Genomic DNA, 23,974 nt, shown 5'->3' with positions numbered 1-23,974 from the left:
GCATTTTGTAATCTTGAGTACTTCATTGTAACCTGCATCCTTAGCCTGTTTTGAGTAAGTCCTGATCCAGAAGGAAGAAAACAGGGGCTTCCTATGTGCCAGGCACTGTGCTAAGAAGTTCTTGACAGTGATCTCATTGGAACCTTCCAATAACTCTGTGTAACGATTGGAATGATGCCACCCCTTACACCTGGGAGGCAGGTGCTCTTATCTATTTTTTTTCTTTTTTGGGGGGGGGCAGGGCAATGAGGGTTAAGTGACTTGCCCAGGATCACACAGCTAGTAAGTGTCAAGTGTCTGAGGCTGGATTTGAACTTGGGTCCTCCTGACTCCAGGGCCGGTGTTCTATCCACTGCGCCACCTAGCTGCCCCCAGCAGGTGCTCTTATCATCCCCGTTTTCCAGTTGAGGAAAGGAGGCCAACAGATGAAATGACTTCCTGGGGTCACAGTTAGTAAGCATCTGAGGTAGGATTTGAATTCAGGTCTTGTTGGCTCCAGGCCTAGTGCTCTGTGCTCTCTGGCCCCAACCAGAAGCTTCAGAAGGCCAGTCGACCTTGCGAGAGGTACAAAATGTGGATAAGACATGGCCTCTATCTTTATGGAACTTACGGTGTGTTTAATGGGGAGATAAATCCATTGAAAGAATGCTAAGGAACATGTGTAATGTTAAACTCTTTGAGCTTTATAACAACCATATGAGACAGGGATTATTGAATATTTCCATTTTGGGAAACTGAGAAAGGAAAGTCACGCACCCATAATCACCCAACCAGGAAACATTGGAGGTGGAAGTTGGACTTAGCTGTTCTTGTCTCTGTGTCTAATTCTCGACCACTATTGACAGTCCCCAGTACATTAAGTGCATTGGAAAGTTACAAAATAAAGCAGATTCTGTGTCACAGGACCCCAGGTGTTGGATTGGGAGCTTCCTCGTTTTGCAGATGAGGGAATCAGGGTAGGCTTTCTGGAGGAGTTGACAATTGAGTTGGGCTCCAGAAGATGAATTGGAAATTGGTAAGTGAGGAGAGGTATTTCCTGTTTGTCTGGAGAATCGTATGGCTTTCAGGGAGGCAGTTGGGCTCTAGAGCTGGGAGGTACCTCAGAAGCCATGCGAATCCACCCCTCACTTGGTGGATGAGGAAACCAGTTCAGACAGTCCAAGTGATTTGTCTGAGGTAATTCAGCTAGTAAGTGGTAGAGCCAGAATTTGAACCCAGGTCCTCTTGATTTCAGATTCATCACTTTCCTTGATATCACCCAGCCTTCCTTTCAGTTCTGATCTCTGATTTTTGTGATCTGTCTGTGGTGTTGGCAGATGCGTTACGACAGAGCAACCACATGCTCCGGCAGCGCTATCACGAGTTCATGAGCTTCCAAGCCAACCAGAGGGAGGAGAAGGAGTTTCTCCTGAGAAAGTTTCAGGAGGCGAAGAAGCTGGTGGAGAAGCTCAACATGGAGAAGCTGGAGCTGAAAAGAGAGAAGGAGAGGGCGCTGCAGGTAAGTGAGCAGGTAAGAGGTGCTGGGCGGGCAAGATCTGGGCTCTTAAAGAAGAGTCTGAGGGGCAGCTAGGTGGCGCAGTGAATAGAGCACTGGCCCTGGATTCAGGAGGACCTGAGTTCAAATCCGGCCTCAGACACTTAACACTTACTAGCTGTGTGACCCTGGGCAAGTCACTTAACCCCAATTGCCTCACCAAAAAAAAAAAAAAAAAAAGAAGGTTCTGAGGCATCCCCCGCCTGCCCCTCCATGGAATCCTGGACTTGGCTCTAGGCTAGTTTCCCCACCCCTCTTATGGTCCTCGAAGCATCCTGATTCTTCTCAGTGCAGTCAGTGTTTAACATAGGGACAGTGGGGAGAACCCTGACAAGGATCTATCTTCAGGCTGCTCTCTGATATCTCAAGGGGTTCTCAGGTGGTAAGGACACTGGGAAGGGCTAGGCCTACTGGAGGAATGGGGTCCAGGGCTCTCTGGAAGCCTTTGGAATAGAGATGGTAATTTGGGGCATAGAGTCTGAACTGGGAGCACATGGATTTTTGGAAACTTTCCCTTTGGTTCTTGGGAACCAAGCAGTGGGCCTTGGTGTTTGTTTATTTGTACTTAGGGAATTAAATGCTAAAGGGAGTGTGGGATGTTTAAAGTGCCTTTTTCTAGGAGGGGATCACTGATACCTCAGCTTAGTCGGGTCCTAAACCCCACCCTTCAGATAGTGCTCCATTTGGTTAGTGTTGACCTGGAACAACTTCTGGATGTGCTTGGCAAGGAGTCACCAGCACCTAGAGAGTGCTTATCTATTGTTCAAGGCACTATTGAGGCATCATTAAGTCAGGAAGACTTGAGTTCCAGTCCTGGATCTTTCATTTGGGCCACTTAGGGCCCTAGGCCACTCTCTCTCCCTTTTGTGACATTTACTGAAGAATTGCAAGTCTGCATTGGTGGAGTTCTCCAAGGTTCTGAGACCACAGGATTGAAAGTTGGGTGGTGGTGGTTGGTGTTTTATCACAAAGCCCAGCATAGTGACTTAAATGCTTAAAAATACCTGCTGAATTGAAGGTTTAGATCCATTCAGGAATATGGCTTTTTTGTGTGTGTGTGTGAGGCAATTGGGGTTAAGTGACTTGCCCAGGGTCACACAGCTAGTAAGTGTTAAGTGTCTGAGGCCGGATTTGAACTCAGGTCCCCCTGAATCCAGGGCCGGTGCTCTATCCACTGCGCCACCTAGCTGCCCCCAGGAATATGGCATTTTTGATAGGCTCTTTTTTTTTTTTTTTTTTAGTGAGGCAATTGGGGTTAAGTGACTTGCCCAGGGTCACACAGCTAGTAAGTGTTAAGTGTCTGAGGTTGGATTCTAACTCAGGTCCCCCTGAATCCAGGGCCGGTGCTCTATCCACTGCGCCATCTAGCTGCCCCTGGCTCTTTGTTTTAAAGTAATTTTTGCAACCCCAGAAGGAAATTTACAATTTCTCCATTTTAGGATGTGGGATAGTGAGGGGCTGGGGAGTCCCTTCTTTCTCGAAATCCTGTGGTCATCACTTTCCCTCCACCCATTTTATAGATGGGAGAACTGAGGCCAAGGGAGGTGAAGCCTTAGTATAGAGGATGACTGCCCTCTGTGAGTGATCCAGGTTTTGATGATGGCCCATTGGCTTTTCAGACATTTTTAAACATCATAGGGCTTTGTAGACTCTCCCTCTCCCATTGCCCTTTCTGGCTCACTGCTCTGAGGATAGATCAGCTTTATACCCCTATTCTTTTTTTTCCCCCTTTTCATTTTATTTTTTTTCCATAAAAGTAATTAGTATTTTCTAGTTACATGTAGAGAGTTTTCAACATTTGTTTTTATAAGATTTCTAGTTTCAAATTTTTCTCTCTCCCTCCCCACCCAAGACAGCAAGTAATCGGATATAGTTATACCCCTATTCTTAGGAGCAGGTCTTGTGAGTGGCCCCCAGGGCTGCAACCTTATCCTCAAACTTTCATTGGGTGCCTCTGGGTATGGGGCCCTGGCCTTGGGACACAGAGAGGTGGAAGATTCTAGTCCTGGCTTTAGAAGAGCTCAGGGTCTGATCGGAGACAAGGCTTTTTAAACTGGGGTCATGTAACTGAATGTGGGGGTGGTGAAAAATTTGGCAGTAAATGTTTGCTTTAAATGCCTATTGTATATACCTATGTACCCAGAGCCACGTACAAATTTCTTGGGCAAAAAGGGGTCTCAAGTGGAAAAGGTTTAAAAAGCCCTGCTCTCGGAGACACCACAAGGTCTAGCAGTACCTAGGTAGCATCTGCTAGGTACCATGTATGGGCAAGGGGGCTCAATCTTGCTGGTATACACCACTAGGGGGTGCCACATTGCAGAGGCTCCCTGCAAGCCTGGAGCCAGGAAGGCCTGAAGTCAAATCCCCTTAGGTTAGGGACTCTTCTTTGTCTCAGTTTTTCCATCTGTAAAATGATAACAGTGGCACAGGGTGGTTGTGAGGATCAAACGAGATCATATTTGTAAAGCACATGGCAAACCTTCAGGTGTCCAGTGCCATAGACACACTAGCTCCTCTTCTGGAGGATGTGCTCTTGGAGCTGGCTTCTTCCTGGCTTTTAGGCCTGGCTCCCTGCCGCTGTTTGCTGCTCCTTGGGAGGTTCCCCTTTTTCTGGGCCCATTTTCTCCCTAAGGGATTACACTGGATAACCATAAGGCCCCCCTGCACCCCCTTCTTTTTTTTTTTTTTGTGAGGCAATTGGAGTTAAGTGACTCGCCCAGGGTCACACAGCTAGTAAGTGTCAAGCGTCTGAGGCCGGATTTGAATTTAGGTCCTCCTGAATCCAGGGCCGATGCTCTATCCACTGCACCACCTAGTTGTCCCCCCCTTCTTTTTTTAGATTTTCATTTTCATATACCCAGTAGAACGTCAAAAAGAGGATGGATTGTGTGTGAAACTATGAATCTCTGTTTCATACTGATTGTTTTAAAACATGTATGTGTGTGTATAAAAAAAGTCCACATGCTACTTTCAAAACTGTCTGGCCTTTCTGCTTCTTTCTGCTGTTTTCTGTACATTAAATACACACACACACACACACTTCAGTGGTTCTTTTTTTGTATCATTCTGGCTAACTCCTGACCCTCAACCCCTTGTAACGTACATTAAAAAAAACCCAAAGCAAAAAGCCCCACCTTGTAATAAATAAGCGAAATCCAGCAAAAAGAATGCCCATGGCGGCAGCCGTCTCTTTTGGCACGAGTCATCCTGGATCCTCTGGAATCCTGGGTAGTAGCTGTGGTTGAGCAGAGCTCATAAGCCTTGTACACATGGTTCTGGGTTTGCTTACTTTATCAGAAGCCTGTTCTGGACTCCTGCAGGCATCTCTTTAATTGTTTTCCACCATGTTTGTTCAGCCATTCTTCTCTCAGTGATGGACACTCTGCAGATTCGAGGTCTCAGCTGTTCCTTTTCCCTTTTACGATCGCCCCCTTCAGGATCAGGAAATTTATTTTGCTTGGGATTTTTCCTTCCCTCTTTAAAAAAAAAAAAGAAGCTTTTTAATTGATGTATTTTTAAAAAATCATTCTTGCTCCCCTTGTCAGAACAATCCCATGTAACAAATATTCATTTTTTAAAAGACAAAAAAGAGGAAAAACCCCAGCATAAACTCATCAAAACAGTGTGAAAAGAAGTACAAAGTACAGCACCTCCACAAAGCGGGGGTGGGGGGCATGGGGATGTCTTGGTGCTGGTCATTGCTTTCTCAGGGTCTCACAAAAGTGTGTCAGGGTGGCCTGGCCTCTCTTCTGGCATGGCCTGCCAGAGGAAATGGACACAGTGTCCTGGTTACTCTCCCCCACCCTCAGCATGGCTGGTCTGGGCAAGCAGTATTGGGCCTGCTTAGTATTTGGATAGGAACTTGCCTGAGCATCTCAAGTGCAGCAGGCCTTTAGGAGGGAACCCCGAAGTCCCCTTTAATTGCAAGCCTCTGCTTTTCTGAGGGGCAGGTCCCAGACGAGACAGAAAGAGAGGCTTTGAGGACTCTGAAGGAGCAGCTGGAGGAGCGTTTGCGACACTTTCAAGAGACCAGTGAAAACCTCCAGAAGGAGAAACAAGCCCTTCTTCTAGAGAACCAGGAGCTCAGGAAGAAGGTAGCCCAGGGGCAAGCTGGGGAGAACCAACTGAGGATGAAGGTAACGCCCTCTGGGAGGGACGCTGGCCTGGGTGGCAGGAGCCCAGACTTCTAGCTTTGGCTGGTGACCTAGGGGAGTGTTCTTCACCTCTCCTCTTGGAGAAGAAATGGGGTTGAACTCAGTGAGCTCCAAGTTTCCTTCGTGCTTCTGGACTAGAATCATGGGGTTTTGTTCAGTGATCATGTAGGCTAGTGCCAGGCTACCTTTTACAGCTAGAAATACAAGAAAACCTGATTCTTAGGTGGGAGGATTTATCCCTCAGGCCCTCGTTTGCTGACCTCTGATTGTAAAGATGCTACTCATTTCATTGTCAGACAAACCAACTCTAGCTTGAGTCCAGTCAGAACTGGAGAGCTGGGAAGGACTTTGGGGCCCACTGAACCCCACCACACAGGAAGGAATGGCTGGTCTTGTGCAGCCTGTGCTCTCAGCCCTCCACATAGGCCTGAGGCAAGCCAGCCTGCTTTTTAAGAGCTCCATCTGGTGGGCAGTGCTTCTACAGCAAGCCTAAATTGGGCTCTGTTCTCTGGGAGCACACGGAGCAGCGAGTGCTTGGCTGCTGCTTTTCTGTCCCTCTCAGCCTTCTCTTCTCCACTAAACATGGCCAGGTCAGGGACTCCAGCCCTTCTCCTATGATGGTAGCCCTCTTCCTGTCCATCTCCAGCTGCCAAATACAGCACTTCAGATGAGATCTAGTGAGGGCCAATGACGGTGGCATTATCCCCTCCTGGTTCTGGAGCCCAGTCCCTTCTTGATACTGCAGTGGCCCAGGATGCACTTAGCTCTTTGTGGCTGCCCCAGCACATACCCCACTGACTCACACTGAGCTGACAGTCCACCCTAATGCTCTTTGGGCCCCCTCCACAACAACAGCTGTCTCCCTGTGCCTCCCCTTCTGCCCAGAGAGGCGGTAGACAGGACTTTCCCTTTATCCCTGTTGGATTCACTTAGTAGATTTGGCCAAGCACTCTGACCTCCAAGCTCCCTTTGGGTCTTGACCATGTCAGCTAGTGTGTCAGGTGTCGTCTGAAGATCTCAGGAGCACCCATTGTCTCTGACTTTAAGCCACCGCTGAACAAGTGATCTGAGTTACTCTGGGAAAGGGAGGGAGGGATTGCTGGTGGAATAGGCATCTGGGCTGAGAGCTTACTTCAGGTAGGAGTTCGCTTCTGGCCATGCAGTGTTAGGCTTGTCCCCAAAGAAGAGGCTGTCCTATAACAGGGTACTTCCTATACACAGGGTCTCTTTACCCCAGGGGTAGATCTGGCCCTGGGAGAGGGCTCCCAGATGTGCACATCACTTAGCCGTTGCTTGCCACATGTGTATGCCTGCTTGTGTGAAACCTGGTTTTCTCTTTGGCATTTCAGGACAGTAGGATCCAACCACAAAGACTGCTGGAGACAGAATCTCTGCAAGGGCCAAGTGGCAGGTTAGCCTTCCTGCACTGTAGGATCATTTGCCTTCTTTCTTTCCATATTATATTGTTTTAATTTTTTTTTAATTGGTATCAGCTCCAAAGTCACCTGTCGCAACCTATTTCTGGGACTTGGGAGGGGTTTCACAGTGGAACAGCAGGCCCTTATTATAGCAAACTGAAATCTCCTAAGGGGAGGCTTAAGGCTTCAAACAAGACAGCATGTAGGGAGGGCAAGGGAGAGGGGCAATGAGGGAAAAGGGGCTCAGTTGCCCAAAGGGGTCAGCCATTGCTGTGACCCAGGTTACTTTGGGCCATAGCAGGAATGGGGGGGGGGTGGCATCACCAGTTGGCACACCCAGATCAGTTTCATCCATTCACTTCATTCAATAAACTTTTATTAAGTGCTCACTATGTGTCAGGTTGGGTATACAAAAAGGCAAAAGACCATCCCTTCTCCCAAGGAACTTCCAGTCTAACGGAGAATAGAACATACAGACAAGTAGATGCAGGGCAAGCTGTGTATGAGCCAAACAGGAAATCTTGAACAGAAGAGAAGGCTGCCTATGGCAGGTGGGATTGTACTTGGGACTTGGAGGAAGCCAAGGAGGTCAGTTGGCCTTCCATGTGTCGGAGAGAGCCAGAGAAAGTGTCTGGGACTGACAGATAAAGGATCTTGTTCGTGGAATGGTCCAAGGCCAGTGTCACTGGAGCAGAGAGTACAGAGAAAGGGGGAACATGTAAGAAGATTGGAAGGGGAGGAGGGAGCCAGGCTGCCTAACAGCATTTTGTATTTGCTCCTGGAGGTCATAGGGAGCCACTGGAGTTGATTGACTAAGGCCCCTGGGGGGTGACTTGCTTGGACCTGAACTTCAAGAAAATCATTTAGTGGATGAATAGAGTAGGGACTGGAGGGGAGAGAGACCTGAGCCACCTGCAGACTCTTGCCATGGTCTTGGGGTGAGGTGGGCAGCAGCATCAGAAGAGAGGAGAGGAGAGGGTCTGTTTGAGAGATGTTGCAGAAGTGACATCGGCAGACCTTGGCAGGAGCTTGGGGGCAGGGGGAGAGAGCTAGCAGTCCAGGATGAATCTGGGTTGTGAGCCTGAGGGCCTGGGAGCATGGCGCTACCCTCTACACTAATAGGGAAGGGTGGGGAGGGGGACTTTCTCCACAGAAAACATCTGGGAGTTCATAGAGGGGACAAACACAGGTTTGTGAGCTAGGCCTATGCCTGGATGATCTTCTAATATTCTAATATGAAAGGTAAATACCTTTCATCCATGGGAGCCAATGAGATCCCCAAGTGAAGTAGCACAGAGAGAGGAGGGAAAAGGGCCCAGGGCAGAACTTGAGGCATACCTACTGTGTTAGGGAGTATCTGGAGGAGGATCCAGCAAAGGAGACAGGAGGAGTGGGCAGAGAGGGAGGAGGAGAACCGGGAGAGGGAGAGAGAGGAGGGAGGGGTGTCTCCAAGACGTAGAGAGGAGAGAGTGTCCAGGAGCAGAGAGGATTGACGGTGTCTGAGTCTGCACAGGGGTCAGGAATGAGGATTAGGGAAAGGCCATTGGACTGGGCAGCGAAGAGCTTGTTGGTAACTTTGGGGAGGGCAGTTTCAGTGGAATGATAAGGCTGGAAGTGAGGTTGTAAGGGGATACGGAGAGAGAGAGGAGAGAAGTTGGCGGTACTTGTCATATGTGGCCTTTGCAAATGGAAAAAGGATGATGCCAGGAATGGCTGGATCGAGGAAGGGTTTTTTTCAGGATGGTGACACAGACATGTTTGGAGGCAGCAGGGAATGAGCCACTAGACTGGGAGACATTTTAGACATGAGAGAGAGTGGAGCTGCTAAGAGGGGCCAGTCTGTTGGAGGACGTGAGATGGAATGGGGTCACTTAAGTAGGTAGAGGGTTTGACCATGTCATGTAACACAGGTGATAAGAAAGGGAGCCATGTCTCAGGTGAGTGGACTTAGGTGAGTCTTAGTGGGGCAGCTCTGTGAGGCCATTAAAGGCCATGGCTTTTGAAAAAAAGCAATTTTCATTTTGTTAAAACAAGTTTTTATTGATCTGTTTTTGGCTTTATATCTCCTGCATTTTCTTCTGTCCCTCCTTCTCCCTTTTTGAGAGAAGTGGCCCTTATAACAAGCAGTAAGAAGAATGAAGCCAGTTACACAAAACTAATCAGCATATTGAAAAAGTTAAATGTTGTATGCAGTATTCCATATCCATAGTCCCCCACCTCTGCAAAGAAGTAAGAGGAAGTAGAAAGCCAGAAACCAACTTAAGGCCAGTAGGGAAATGTAAGAAAATGGGAAACTGAATAAACTCGGAAACCGAGAACCATAGGCTTGGGCTGGAGGAAGCATTTCTTTCTTTCTTTCTTTTTTTGTGAGGCATTTGGGGTTAAGTGACTTGCCCAGGGTCACACAGCTAGTAAGTGTTAAGTGTCTGAGGCCGGATTTGAACTCAGGTCCTCCTGAATCCAGGGCCGGTGCTCTATCCACTGTGCCATCTAGCTGCCCCCGGAAGCATTTCTTAAGTGCCTACCCAGGCCACAAATAGTATCTTATCTGGTCATTATATGGAGGCATGGAAACTTCTGGCACCGGTGGGAACAGAACATGGCTGAGGGCCAGAAGAGCCAGGTTTAGGGAATTGGCGGTGGGCCGCTGGCACCCCGAAAGCCCTTTCACATTCAGGCTGGAGGGAGGGCCCTTTCAGCACCTCACCTCTCTAAAGGACTGAGTGAGCCAGCTCAGCTCAGGGGACAGCAGTAGGCTGTGTTGGACCCTGCTGCTTTGTCAGTGAGGGGGTGCTGCAGTGCACAGAGCGCTGGGCCTGGAGTCAGAAGACTAGAGTTCAGATGTGCTCTTAGATACTGACTAGCTCTGTGACCCTGGGCAAGTCATTTCACCTCTGACTGCCTCTGTTTTCCTAGCTGCAAAATGGGAATAATAAAAGCACCCCCCCCCCAGTTGTTGGGAGGATCCAGTGTAGGAATATTGGTAAGCTTAGTTAGCACAGGCCTGTCAAGAAGTAGGTGCTTAAAGAAATGGTTGCAGAATAAACAAATCAATAATGCAAATGAATTCAATAAATTATATAAACAGAAGCCTCCTCCCCCTCCCCCCTCTTCCTTTCCTCTTGCCTTTTCCAGGAGGGATTTCGAGGATACAGGGCTCAACAGCTTCTCCTTCTTGGTGTTTTCTTTTAGTCCTAGGAGTGGGGATTCCATTGACTTGCTGAAAAAGAAGATGCAGGATGTTGAGAATGAGTGAGTTGCTGGTACAAAAGCTGCAGAGGTTTTCACCCATTTAGTAGGACAGCCACCAGTGCTGGGTGTGGGAGGCACCCCTGCCCTGCCCTGCCCTGCCCTGCCCTCCCCTGCCCTGCCCTCTTTGATCTTAGATCTTCTGGTGCTTTTTTGCCCCATCATGCCCAGCAGTCCTTGTAGACCAGCTGGGTTCTATGCCAGCACCAGGACACCTGGAGCCACTGCTGAGCAGCGGACAACCAAGGATTGCCTTTTCTAGGAACACAGCACTGAAGCAGGAGCTGGCATCCCTGATGGGCAAGGTGGCCCAGTTTGCATCGAGGGAAAAAGATGTGGAGAGGAGAGCTGAGCAGCAGATACAGGTCCTGAAGAGGCAGGTGGAGGTGAGAACGAACCTGGGCTTGAATTTTCTCTCTGATCTTGACCCAGTGACTTTCCAGGATTATTGATTTGGAGTGTAGAAGTGCTCTCGTTGAATACCACTGTAGATGAAGCCATTGAAACCCAGAGAGGGAAGGGGCTTGCCCATAGTCATTTGGCCTCACTTTCCTGATATGTTCATTGATGATCTCAAAGGCTCTTTTTTTTTTTTTTTTTTGCGGGCCATGGGGGTTAAGTGACTTGCCCAGGGTCACGCCACCTAGCTGCCCCTCAAAGACTCTTTTTGACCCTAAGTCCCAACATTTCATCATGTCTATATGTTCCCCAAGGGCCAGGCAGGGCCTGTTGCTGTGGGGGCTTCCCAGACTGAAGACTTTGTCCGTACTGTCACAGAACTCTGAGCCTTGCAGTGTGCCGAAAGAGCTCGCTGGGCAGATAGGGCAGCGTAGATTTGGGGCCCAGGTGGACAACGGTGCCTTCCATGGCAAGGGGGGGGATAGAAGGATCACTAAAACCTGATGCCTGCCCTCACTGACCTTTGACACCCCCAAAGGAAGATGAGCCATGTTTACAAGTAACCAGGAAACAAAATGAGAGCTTTAACTGGGGCCTTGAGGAGGTGAAAGAAGCCAGAAGAAATAACAATAATATTTCCATTGCACTCTAAGGTTTGTAAAACACTTTGACAATTATGATTTTATTTGATCATCATGAACTCCCTGGGAGGGAGGAGCTATGATGTACATTTTACAGATGAGTTTACTGAGTGATTTGCCCAGGGCCTCCCAGCTGGGATATGTCTGAGATTGAAATGGAACTTAGGTCTGACTCCAGGCCTGCTGATTGGAGACTGAGGGTGGAGGGCCTTGAATGCCCAGCCCAACATATTTGGAGGGACGGGTGGTGGCATCTAAAGGTTTTGGAGGAAGGAGAATGATGTGATTCATAGTTGTCTGGCAATTGTATGTAAATCAAAATGGCAGCACAAGCAAGAGGGAGGATCAGCACAAGCTGATAGGATTGTCTGAGGTGGCCCTGAGGGAGCTGGGGGGTCCATTGGCAGTCCCCCAACCCCCCAGTGTCTGTCAGGCTTCTGGCACTGTCATGCAGTGAAGAAGGCCCAGGCTTGACCACGTGGAGCTCCAGGTGTGGGCAAGAGCTAGCCAGGAGGGGGTTGGCTCAGAGAGACTGCAGGCCTGGAAGCTCTGGGGAGCTGGTCAGCAAAGCATGGGGGCTGTGCTTTCCGGGTGGTTGTCATCTCCTGTTGGCTAGACTCCTCTTCTTCCACTCAGTGGCTCTTCTGGCCCAGGGCTTCATCCACACTTGGCCAGCCCCTAATGTCTATGGGATGTGCTTCTTGTTGAATCAATAAGAAACTGGCAGAATTAGGGTTAGAGTGAGAAGATGGTGTCTTTGCCACCGAGAGAGAAATATATATCCAGCAGAGGAAGGGGAGTCATCAGCAGCCCCAGAGGCTGTCAGGACGTTCAGGAGGTGGAGAACTGAGAAGAGGCTTCCGACTGCTGGTCGGGGCATCAGTGAGAGAGCTGTTGAGAACCGGGGCGGGGCGGCCAGAAAGCAGATTGCAAGGAGCCCATTCCTGCTTGGGTGGTGAGGGAATGGAGGCAGCAGTGAGGGCAAGCTGCTTTTCTCTGGGCTTTTTTTGTTGCTAAGCAAATGTTTCTCTTCAGGCTTCCATTTAGCTTTTCCTTTCATGTGGTTTTTGTTGCATTTCACAGAAAGGCGAGCTGCTTTTCAATGGAGGAAGGGGGAAGGAAGAGGGACCCAAAGGACCAGTGGAAGGTTTTCCTAGGACAGGCCTACTGGAGCAGCTAGAGTACTTCTCCCAGAGGCCAGCTCTGACCGTGTTGCCTCTGGCAGGCCTCAGCAACTCCAGGGCCTCCCTAGGAAGTCATGGGTGCCACCCCCTCTCTTGGCATTGAGAGCCCTTTACAGTCTGGCCCCATCTTCTCATTTTGGGGTCTATTGATTACATTTTTATTTTTGCATTCTGAACTTGGAGAAGAAAGGGTGTGGTAGAATTTCATTGCTGGGCCGCTGGGATTTCTGCCTCTAGTTTAACACACAGGCTTTTTATATAAAGACCAGGAGGGGCCTGACATGCAGCCACAATCTTTTTCTACAGCAACTGACAGAAGACAAAGGATCCGTGCAAGCCCAGGTGACCTCACTGCTCGCGGAGCTTCAGGAGAGCCAGAGCTGCCTGGAGGTTTCAAATAAGGACAGGCAGGTCCTAGAGGACAGGTATGGAGCAAGACCCCAGGCCCAGGCTTCCAGCCTAGGCAGTGGTGGGCAGCCCTGACACATGACTCAGGACACTCACTTGCCTCCTTCACTTGGGGACTGAGGCTGCTCTCACACAGCTCGGACTGGATGTCCAGTGGGCAGCTGAAACTCAACATAGCCCAAAAGCCTCCCCACCTCCTGTTACTACTATTAGGCTCCTAACTGAGGTGTTGTCCTGGATTCCTTGCTCTCTTATACACCATCCCCCCACCCCCAACCTCCGCCAGCCAGTCCATTGCTGAGGCCTGTCCATTTTGCCTGTGCAGCATCTCTTCTCTTCCATGGCCTTCACCACCTCCTACTTAGCCAACTGCAGTAGCTGCTGGGGGGTCCACCTGCCTTAGGGCCTCCTTACTGTAGTCCATCCTCCATTCAGCCACTAAGGTGATTTTTCTAAAGCTTGGTCAGATCATGTCCCTGGCCTCCCCCCCACCCCAAGACCTCAGTGGCTCCTTAGTACCTCCAGGATCAAAGACAGCCCTTCCCCAAGATGCATGCCCCACCCTCCTGGATTCTTTGGCCATGGAGCAGTTAGCTTTCTTGCTTTTCTTTGAACAAGACCCTCCATCTCCCAGGCTTGGGCCTTTTCTCTGACTGGCTGTCCCCCTGTGTAGATAAGTTCTCTCCTCATCTCTGCCTGGAGGCCCAGCTAAAACCTCCCTTCTACAGGAGGCCTTGCCTCATCCCTGGAATTTGGATGCCTTCCCTCTGCTGCTTATTTCCGCTTTCTTTCTAGGTAGTTTGCTGTGTAGCGCTTTGTTTGCCTGTTGTTTCCCACATTAGACTGGGAGCTCCTTGAGGGAGCCTATCTCTTTTCTCTTTATGTATCCTGGGGCCTTAGCAAACCACCTGGCACATAGTAGGTGCTTCATTTATGACTGATTGATTAGCATACTTCCAGGGCCATAAAGGCCTCTTCATTTTGGTGAAGATGAGACAGGGCCCTTAGGACTTCCAGTAAATTCCTCACAGCAAAGTAGATTGCCACCAAAGAGAAATCAGGGAATGATTCTTCTCTTCATAAAAGACAAATTTCCTTACAAGAGATTCATCAAGACTACTTAAATTGCCAATCCCCTTAGGACATTCAGTTCTGAATTGATTGGTCTGTTTTCTGTGGCAGGTGTGATGTTTAAAATCTAATGTGTATCCTTACCTACCCCCCCCCCTTTGGGGGGAAACTAGCTAAGATTTACTGATAAATTCAGCAAGAGTTTAGGCTTTTAAGCATTTATTAAAGAGTAAAGATAACACATGGAGTATAGCAAGAAAAGCCTATTTCCTTTCCTATCTCTCTTTCTACCAAAAACCCAAAGTCCCTGAATGAAAAGGGCGATCCTTAGCAGCTTCTTCCAGAAGCCCCCTGTGGAACAGGAAGCAGGGCAGTCCCCACACACAGTTCCAAGCTAATTGGCTGGTCCATTGATTGACATGACTTACAGGCAGTTTATGAATAGATGAAACTTCCCAATGCCAGGCAGTCACTTGCTTTCTCCTCAGGGCGGAGCTGCTCTGATTCTCACAATGTCTTTCTCAGCAGGGTGGTGGCACTCTGATTCTCACACTGGTGAAGAGAGGTCTGAGGCCTGGTGCCAGGAATTCACTTCTCTCCTACGCTAGCACCCTCCTCCAGAAAGTTGGGCTAGAATAGATGGTCCCTCAGAGGAGGCCTTTGGAGCCCAGGGGCATGAAGGAAATTGCCAAGGCCTGAGGTCCCGTGTGCTCACTCAGCTGAGCTAAGAATCAGGTGGCCCCCAATGCCAGTTGCCTTAAGAGGGCTCATTTAAAGAACCAGAAGAGAGGCCGCTTGGGTTGGTGGAGATCTTTGCATTCTCTAGATCTGAGCTGAATCAGGGTTGCTGTTAGCCCCCACAGAGAACTGGGGGCAAGACATGGTCGCTGCTCCCATGTTGTACAGATTGGGAAATAGTGCTGCCAGTTATTTTTAAAACAAAAGTAGGAGATGCTAGGGCCATTGCTGGGGCCATCTCTATGTGGTATGGGACCCAGGGTCACATTCTGTACTTTCTCCCATTCTCCCCAGCCTAGCTCACATCCAGGTAAGATTATTTGACTCAGCACCGAGGGCAGGCCTGAAGAGGAGGAGTTCTCGGGTTGGGCACCCCTGGGTGCAGGAGGGGAGATGGTATGGGGGCAGGGCAGTTAGGTGTGGGTATGCTCAGCAGCAGCTGGCTCAGCATCCTTCTCTCCAGCCTCAACCGTCCTTAGCCCACAGACCTTGCTGGGGACCATTCTATTCGCTGCTCTTTTGCTTGGTTTTGGGGGCTTGATCCAAACCTCTCTTTCCCCCATGGCCCCTCAGTGACCTCGCTCTCTCTTGTCTTCCCGTACAAGAGTCCGAACAACCACTGAGAAGGTCAAGCATCTAGAGAGTGAGAATGAACAGCTGCACACACAGCACAGTGTGCAGGTGGACCAGCTGCGCATGCAGACCCAGAATGTGGAGGCTGCCCTGCGGATGGAGCGGCAGGCTGCATCTGAGGAGAAGTGAGCAGGGCTCTGTTTGGGTGCCCTGGGTGCAGGGATCGGGAGGTTGGGAGGGGACTTGGGCGGGACCCCAGCAGAGCTGGTGACATCACACTGCCCGTTGTGAGCCTTGGATGGCCTGTACTCTCCCCTTTGCTTCCTTGTCATCATCATTCTTCATTTTCTCCTTTTTTTACACTCCCCCTAGTGGGTACAGTGGGAATCCCCTGTTCCATACAAAACTGTGATCCAGAAAAGGCACCATTGGAGTGTAGGTCCTGCCACTTATTGCCAAAACATTGGACTTTTTCAAACCTCACTTTCCTCATCAATAAAATGGGGATAATGATGTTTGCACTACCTAGTTAGTTCTTGTGAGAAAAATGTGGAGGCAGTGTGTCACAGATGAAAGCATTGGTTCTAGGTTCAAATTGCACTTGGGACACCTGTGACCTTTTTGTTTTTGAGATGCAATTGGGGTTAAGTGACTTGCCTAGGGTCATACAGCTAGTAAGTGTCAAGTGTTTGAGGCTGGACTTGAAGTCAGGTCCTCCTGACTCCAGGGCCAGTGCTCTATCCACTGTGCCACCTAGCTGCCCTTTAGCTGTGACCTTTAGCAAAAGGCTATTTCTCCTTGGACCTCCTTTGTAAATGAGATCAGCCTCTGTGTTTCCTTCATAAGATCTAAGATTGATGCTCTGGTGCTTGTTATAAAGATGTGAGGCAGAATGTTGAGTGTCTTAGAGGGGGCAGGGTATCTCATGGCCTCAAACTTAACTGATCAGAGGTGTAGGCCACCAACTTATGAGATGACTTTGGATGGATATTTAAAAAACAAAGCAGGAAGTGTTCAGATACTGTCCTATGAAGCGTTTGGGAGAAGAAAGAACTCTGTTGGCCAGATCTTCCCATTAGACAAAGCTCCTTTTTGGGGGAGGGAGGCCTCAGAGTTGTGCTTCACAAGAAATGGTCCCCCAGCTTCCCTCTTCACGTACTTCGGTTCCTAGTGACACCTAGCTTACTTCTCAGAGCCACCATGTTTCTAGTCAGTGTGTGGAAGGAAGGGAGCTATCAAAGGAAGGTGGTATCAAAGAGACTTCCCTTCCCACTTGGCACAAGACTTTTTTCCATTTGGGGCAAAACATAGAGAAAGGTGCTTTTGGATGATTTGTGGGAAGTCCTTGGGGCCACTGTTGTCTTTAAGTCTCTTCAGAGGTCTGCGGGGATGGCCGCTTGGCCTTCAAGTTGAACCACTCTGAGTGGCTCTCTTACTGAGAACTGGCGTGATGAGACCTTGCTGGGGCCCTATGCTTTTGTTGCCTTTTGGGCCTACTTTTCAAGGGTGTCGTGTTCCATAAGCTAGTTCCTAGGTCTTCTCCATATTATTAAGTACTTACTATGTGCCAAGTTGAACTAAGCTCTAGAGATACAAATACAAATAACGAAACTGTCCCTACATTTGCAAGAGGGAGACTAGAAGTCATGTTAAAATGTTGTTTATCCTTTGTTCTCGAAGAGGACCATGATGTTGGGAGGTGATGGCATGACTTGCAGTGAATTGAATTTAAGGGAGGGAGGGCTGTGCAAGGTCACCAGCCTCACTCTCTCCTGCAGGGCCATCTGGGTCCTGTGGCAAGATCGACATCAGGATGAATGGAGATGACCCTGTATGTTTAAGGAAATTGGGGTTAAGTGACTTGCTCAGGGTCACACAGCTAGTTAAGTGTGTGAAGTGAGATTTGCACTCAGATCCTTCTGACTTTAGGGCCAGTGCTCTATCCACTGTGCCACTTAGTGCCCCATATCAAAATGCAGAGCATAAAGATAAAAGCAGTAAATACATACATGCGATATATTGAATCTCTTGTCATTTTGGTGGGATGGCACTGACATCTGTGGGGTGCTGAGGATCAGGAAAGATCCCATGCAGAAGGTGCCATCTGAGTTCTGTCTTAAAGCAGGAGAGGCCTTGGGGGCAGAGAGAAGGTGTGAGGGCCCTCTGGGAGGAACCAGCAAGAGTACAGGAGGGGGCCAGCTTGGAAAGGGCCTTGCAAATTGGCATTTAATTCTAGAGGCCTCAGAAGCCACTGGAATTGGGTTAGGAGAGAGCGACATGGTTGCTCTGTGCTTGAGGACAATCACTTTGAGGACAGTACAGAATGGATGAGAGACTTGAGGCAGGCAGGTCATTTAGCAGGTTGTTAGAATGATCTAGGTGAGAGCCACCAAGGTCCTGAGCCAAGGGTGTAGCCATGTGAATGATTTAAGGGTTGGATTAGAGATGTGTTGTTGAGGAATGGAAAGAACTGGTGACTAACTGGACGTGTGGGCTGAGGGAGGGGGATGCTAATGCTGACTTCATGAACTGGAACCACTGTAAAGATGGCAGGGCCTTGGACAGAAAGAAGGAAGTTTGGGGGGAATGAGAAGAGCTCTGTTTTAGACCCACTAAGTACAAGATGTGAAGCATTAGGCCAAGGAAGGCCTAAAGTGCTTAGCACAGTGTCTGGCACACAGTGAGCACTTAAGAAATGCCTTCCCTCCTTCCCTCATTTCATTCCTCCTCCCTCCCTCCCTCATTTCATTCCTCCTCCCTCCCTCCCTCAGTGTGCTAGATGGCTGTGTGAGACTTCACATCGATAAGAATGTTACACCAATGCATTGGGAGAGGGAGTTTGATCATTTAGCACTTGCCTATGTCATTGAAATACCCCTTTAGTCTCTGGCTTGTCCCACAGTGCAGCTGAATTGCAGGATATTTACATAGCACCTTGTGCTTATTCTCCAATTGACGCACTGCTCCAGATATTTGGGAAAAGGTTTCTCTGACAGCCGCTCCCCAACGACTCTGTCTTCTTTCCCATAGTCTTTTGAACATTGGCTGTTTCCATCTTTTGGCATTTTTGCTCGTTTGGTTCTCCAGAACATTTTTATTCCTGGGAAGCCACATAAACTCTACGCCAGCCTAAGGGGAAGGGGTGGGTGTGCTCCTGCCCCTGGCATTGCTTTCTCTGCCTCCTATCTGTTTCTGTTTCTGTTTCTCTCTCTCTCTCTCTCTCTTTTTTTTTTTTTTGCAGGGCAATGAGGGTTAAGTGCCTTGCCCAGGGTCACACAGCTAGTAAGTGTCAAGTGTCTGAGGCCAGATTTGAACTCAGGTCCTCCTGAATCCAGGGCTGGTGCTTCATCCACTGTGCTACTGTAACAGCCTAAAATTCTAGCTGTGATGTCTAAAATCTAATGAGTGGTCACTTTAAATTAGAAGCATTAGGAAAAGTTTAGCCTTTTAAGTATTTATTAAAGCACATTAGAAGTTAGTGAAGAGAGAGAGAGATTGAGAACAGATTCCTTATAGCATGGGAAATCCTAGTTTAGATCTATTTGGTATAGCCAGAGAGAAAAAACCTTCCTTTCCTAGCAGCCCACATGAAGTCCCCCACCACGCCAAAGTCTGGAAACGAAAGGACCTCTCTCCTAAGCAGCTTTTCCCAGAAGCTGCCTATGAAACCAGAAACAGGGCCATCCACACACACAGCTCCAAGCTAATTGGTTGGTAACACTGATTGACAGGACCCACAGGTGGCAGACATCACTTCCAGATGCCAAAGTCACATGGTTTCTTTTCAGGCCAGAGCTCACAATGTCCCTTCCAGCAGGGGGTGTCATTCCAATTCTCATAGCCACCTAGCTGCCCCTTACCTGTTTCTCACAGTAGTATGGGAGAGGAGCCTTGTCTGAGCTTGGTCTTTAGATGCAAACTGAATGGAGTCATTTTCTAGGAAGGACTTTTCTTTCCTTCAAATGGTGAAAACTGGGCATGTTGGTGTTAAGGCAGTAGAGTTCACCTTCTGAAATGGGGCTTCTGGTCTTTTCAGGAGGAAGCTGGCCCAGTTACAAGTAGCCTACCACCAGCTCTTTCAGGAGTATGACAACCACATCAAGAACAGGCAGGCGAGCAGCGAGCGCAATAGGGTGAGTGCCTGAGAACATGCCACCCCACAAAGGGATCTCTCCATGACCCAGGGCACGAAAGGGCTCCCGTTTATCCAGTGCTGTTATGTATAGCAGCTGATGGGAAGTATGCTGTAGTTTACACCCATTTTATTGATGAGACAACCAAGACACAGTGAGGGGAAGACTTGCCAAGGGTCACAGAGCCAATAAAGGGCCCTGTGAAGCTTTAATCCCAGATTGTCTTTATCTCTTTGCCACTGCTGTTGGAGCCTTGATCTCCATGTTAGGGTACGTGTGGGGTGGGGAGAAGACTGGCCTTCACAGTCTTTTGGTTGATATGTGACTATGGACAAGTTGCTTCACTGCCCTTCACTACATTCTGTCATCTGAGAAATCGAGAAAAAAATGCTGGCAGGGGCCACCTCTCAGCTAAGTAAGAGTGGTATGCAGAAGGGCTACAACGTGCTTTCTCTCCGTTCTTGGGAAGAAGTTACTCTTCTTATTCCCGCTTTGCAGAAGACCAAGCGGAAGCCCAGAGAGGCAGGCAGGCAGTAAACACTGAGTGTCTATTGTGTGCATCTCTGTGGGAAGCGCTGTCTCAGCTTCTCAGTGCTGGGGGCTGGAGGTCAACTCCAGGAACAGAGCTAAAAGCAGAAATGAAGATGATGGGCTGTCCAGGGAACTTGAGAGAATTTCCAGAAGTGCCTGAAGCCACAGCGGGGATTACAACCCCTCTCCCTTTTCCTCCAAAGCCTAGGGAATTGGGAGAGAAGGTTTGTGATAATAAATGGGGTGTGACCACAATGGAATGGGACTGTTTTTCTTCATGTGACCCCTGTCATTTGAAAGAAGTTTCCAGAGGAGAGTCATTGTCTTCCCTCCAGTGGTCTAGAACTGGGGCAGCCTCCGAAGGGGACACACAGGTTGTTCAGTCGTTTCAGTCATGTTTAACTCTCCGTGATTGCATTTGGGGTTTTCTTGGCAGAGATGTTGCAGTGGTTTGCCATTTCCTTCTCCAGCTCATTTGACAGATGAGAAAACTGAAGCATACAGGGTGAAGTGACTTGCCCAGGGTCACACAGCTAGTAAGTGTCTGAGGCTGGATTTGAACTTGGGACTTCCTCACTTCAGGCCTGGTACTCTATCCACTGCAGCACCACTTAGCTGCCCCACAGGGACACATATTCTGGCATATTTGTTACAAAGCCAGTCTCATTGCTAGCATGGAGAACGTTCTGCAGAGAATGTAGTAGTTTCTGTTTCTTGGTATACTTTGGGGTTTGCTGAGTATGATGAGTAATCCTGAAAAGTCAGTAGGCTCCTCTTGACTTCTCTTTAGGGAATGGATCTTCACTTGGAAGACCTTAACCAGCAGTTGCAGCAGGCAGAAGAGGCCCTGGTAGCCAAGCAAGAATTGATTGACAAACTCAAGGAGGAGGCTGAACAACACAAGACATTGATGGAAACCATCCCAGTCCTGAAGGCACAGGTCAGAAGCAGACTGAAAGAGGAGGCCCCTGTTGGTATTTTCTGGTGGCCTGGAGGGGCTTTCTGCAAGGCTGCCTGCAGGGCCCAAGCCCAAGCAGCTCTCACAGTCTGAGTTCTGAGAGGCAGCTCCCTGGGATGGGCTTCTTTGGAGTGGATGTGGGAGGTCATCCAGACTCAGAAGCCCCCATTCTTGTGCCTCCAGGCTGACATCTACAAGGCTGACTTCCAGGCAGAGAGGCAAGCCCGAGAGAAACTGGCAGAGCGGAAAGAACTTCTGCAGGATCAGCTGGAGCAGCTCCAGAGGGAGTTTAACAAACTGAAGGCTGACTCGAAAGAAACAACCCGGTAAGGCACCCGGCTCAGCTGGGGGAGAGGCAAGAGAGAGGCCTGAGCTACAGCCAGGGCCTTTCTGCCCATCTGTCAGGTCCCTTTGGTTCCCTCAGAGAAATCCAAAAGGGAATGGCCTCATTAAGCAGAGCTGCTTGGTATCAGCTTGGGTCTGGGCCAGGGCTGGCCAACATCCAGCTAGCTGAAAAGAAAGTTGGCCTTGTGGCCGCATTGGCTTCTGCTGCCCAGAAAATGGGACAGGAGAGAAATGATCTCAGAGCCCTGGGGTAGGGTGGGTAGGTGGGAGGGACACGGGTACTTACTAGTCTGTTTGTCAAGGGCTGTGAACCCAAATTTCTGCTTTCAAAGTATTGAAGATCTGAGAAAACGGCATGTAGAGAACCCCCAGCCTGCCTTGTCCCAGCCAGGTAAGTGCCAAGTCCCTAGGTCTATTAGCTAAAGATCCTCTGATTGATTGGGGTTTGGAGTGGGAAGGCTTCATGTTTAGAAAGCCACAGCTTAGCAAGGGAAATGAGCTACTGGTTCTAATGGGACCGCACTCTGATAGAGTGGATAATCTTTTCTGGCCTCTAGAGTGGGTGACTGGCCCCAACCACTTCTGTGTGCCTATGGGAATTTGAATGATGCATTGGGAGGCAGGCCACCTTCCCCATCCACATTGCTCTCCACTTGGGTCAAGGGACTACCTACCTAGGAATCCATTTCATAAGAATGGCCTGGGGTAAATGTTTCCTTCTGGGACCAGTACTTTGCTGTCATTTCCCTAACTCCCTGAGTGAGTGAGTGCATGTGTGCATGAGTGTGAGAGACAGACAGAGACAGAGGCAACAGGCGCATGGTGGCAATGACTAACAGATGTTTTCTTCTCTTAGTTCATCCTTTCTCCTTTCATCCCATACAACCTGGCCAGAGGAGAAGCCTTCCAGATGAACAACCAGATTTTTGTTGTCCCAAATGTCAGTATCGGGCCCCAGATATTGACACCTTGCAGATACATGTCATGGAATGTATTGAGTGATGCCTGGCCCACATGAAGCTGTGGCCCAGAATAGGCCAGCCCACCCTGCTATCCCCCATGCTTGCTTTCACTTGCCTGGCTCTTGATCCAACATTAGTGATGTCTGATGGTAAGCGGCCCCCTTCATTTAGTTTGCTCTTTGCCTGATCTGGCTTGCTGTACCTCCAGTTGTGTTAAGTACTTTCTAGAGCTGGAAGCCATCCAGTCTACCCTTCCCCCCCATTTTACAGAGGTGATCAAGTTAATACAAGTCATCTCCATGAGAGAGCATGTGAATCCAGGTCCTTTGACTCCAGCCCACGCTGTCTCCCAGTTTGGCCACCTTTGCGTTGGAACAGAGAGGCAGCTGGAGTGGGGCAGGGGTACTACGGCCTGTCCCGTCTTGGTGGTTCTTGGCCCAGCTCTTGGGAAGAGAAGTCCCAGCATTTATTAAGGTATATCTGGGGCCAGTCTAGACTAGTTGCCATTTCTGTGGTGCTTTTACAGTTAGACCTAGGCTTTCCATGCTCTCTCATTTGAGGCTTAGGTAGTATTTTCCCCCCTGTTTTAGACATAGGGAAACTAAAGTTCAAAAGCAAAGAGATTCATGGGCCTCCCATCCAGAGCCAAGTGCTCCCAACTTTAGGTCCAGCATTGTAGCTGTGGAAAAGATGAGGCAGTTATGCCGTAGGCCACACTTGGAAGACATGCAGTCAGTATCAAAGATTTAGCTTGGTGGCTCCTAGCGCTTTTGAAAAGTGTACATTGGCCCAGAAGAGCTCACTGGGCTCCTTCCTTCCTTCCTTCCTTCTTTCTTGTCGCATCTTGTATTGTGCCTCTTGTATTGTGCCTCTTGTATCGTGCCTCTTGTACTGATTTTACTAATGAACGTATAGTTATCGAATTGACATCAAACTTAGAATCTAGAGATTGTGTTCAGCTGTGTAGTGCTCCCCTTGACCTGTGCTGGACTTGAGTGCTCTTTCCCCTGCCTGTGGGGAAGTATCAGCCTGCCTGGCAGAGCCACCTTTTTCACTAAGCACTTTAGCACAAATGCAGCCCCAGTTCTAACCACAACACCGAAATACTATTGAATTACTGCTTGGATTATTGGATCACTATTCCCCAAATTCAGGAAGCCTCTTTTCACCACTTCAGACTTTAAAAGGACTAGGTTCCTTCCCCCAGTTGTCAAACTGAGTAAAGTAGAACTTTCATATATTAAAAAAAGACGGCTAATACTTGAGAGACAATGTAGGACAAAGGATAGCTTGCTGGGGCTGGACTCGGCCAGCTTCTTGTCCTGCCTCTCAGTGGCTCTGGAAACTCTGAAGACTTCCAGACCACAGAAGGGTTGCTATCTTGCTTGGTAAAGTTCGTTTGTGGTTCCACTAACCTGGCCCAACTCCTGACTGCAGCCACTTTTTTTTTTTACCTCTATCCCAGTGGCCTTCTCATATGAGATGCCCCTGCTCTTTGTAGACCTCCCCCAACCCCCAAACTGCCAACTTGACTTAGTGGTTTAATGTAATACCCAGAACACAGGTTGCATTTTCTTTCTTTCCTTTCCCCAAAGCAGCTACTACTGTGGGTCACAGAAAAACTTCTGTATTTGTGAAAAGTCATTAAATGAATGAGCAATGGTGGTGGACTTGCA

The 23,974-nt window shown here is 48.9% G+C and overlaps 1 protein-coding gene across 14 annotated transcripts in view; it reads left to right on the top strand.

Annotated features, from left to right (window-relative positions):
* IKBKG (inhibitor of nuclear factor kappa B kinase regulatory subunit gamma) overlaps nt 1-23,963 on the top strand; it is a 104,292-nt gene extending 80,329 nt beyond the window's left edge. For 8 of the 14 annotated variants that reach the window (XM_043973609.1, XM_043973608.1, XM_043973614.1 and 5 more), the window contains 12 exons: nt 1,317-1,510; nt 5,485-5,670; nt 7,038-7,099; nt 10,242-10,358; nt 10,618-10,741; nt 12,886-13,004; nt 15,402-15,554; nt 19,406-19,502; nt 20,824-20,973; nt 21,175-21,317; nt 21,639-21,727; nt 22,193-23,963. In XM_043973609.1, the coding sequence (XP_043829544.1) occupies nt 1,317-1,510; nt 5,485-5,670; nt 7,038-7,099; nt 10,242-10,358; nt 10,618-10,741; nt 12,886-13,004; nt 15,402-15,554; nt 19,406-19,502; nt 20,824-20,973; nt 21,175-21,317; nt 21,639-21,727; nt 22,193-22,338 (1,580 nt within the window). In that variant the 3' untranslated portion in view covers nt 22,339-23,963. The remainder of the gene's footprint in view (nt 1-1,316; nt 1,511-5,484; nt 5,671-7,037; nt 7,100-10,241; nt 10,359-10,617; nt 10,742-12,885; nt 13,005-15,401; nt 15,555-19,405; nt 19,503-20,823; nt 20,974-21,174; nt 21,318-21,638; nt 21,728-22,192) is intronic. The other 6 variants (XM_043973616.1, XM_043973620.1, XM_043973621.1 and 3 more) reach the window with 6 other exon arrangements.
* The last annotated feature ends 11 nt before the right edge of the window (nt 23,964-23,974 follow it).

Source organism: Dromiciops gliroides, chromosome X (genome assembly GCF_019393635.1).
Source record: "Dromiciops gliroides isolate mDroGli1 chromosome X, mDroGli1.pri, whole genome shotgun sequence".
In the NCBI taxonomy this organism is placed as follows: domain Eukaryota; kingdom Metazoa; phylum Chordata; class Mammalia; order Microbiotheria; family Microbiotheriidae; genus Dromiciops; species Dromiciops gliroides.
Note: the sequence above shows the minus strand (reverse complement) of the source record. Positions and strands in the feature narration are given on the sequence as shown.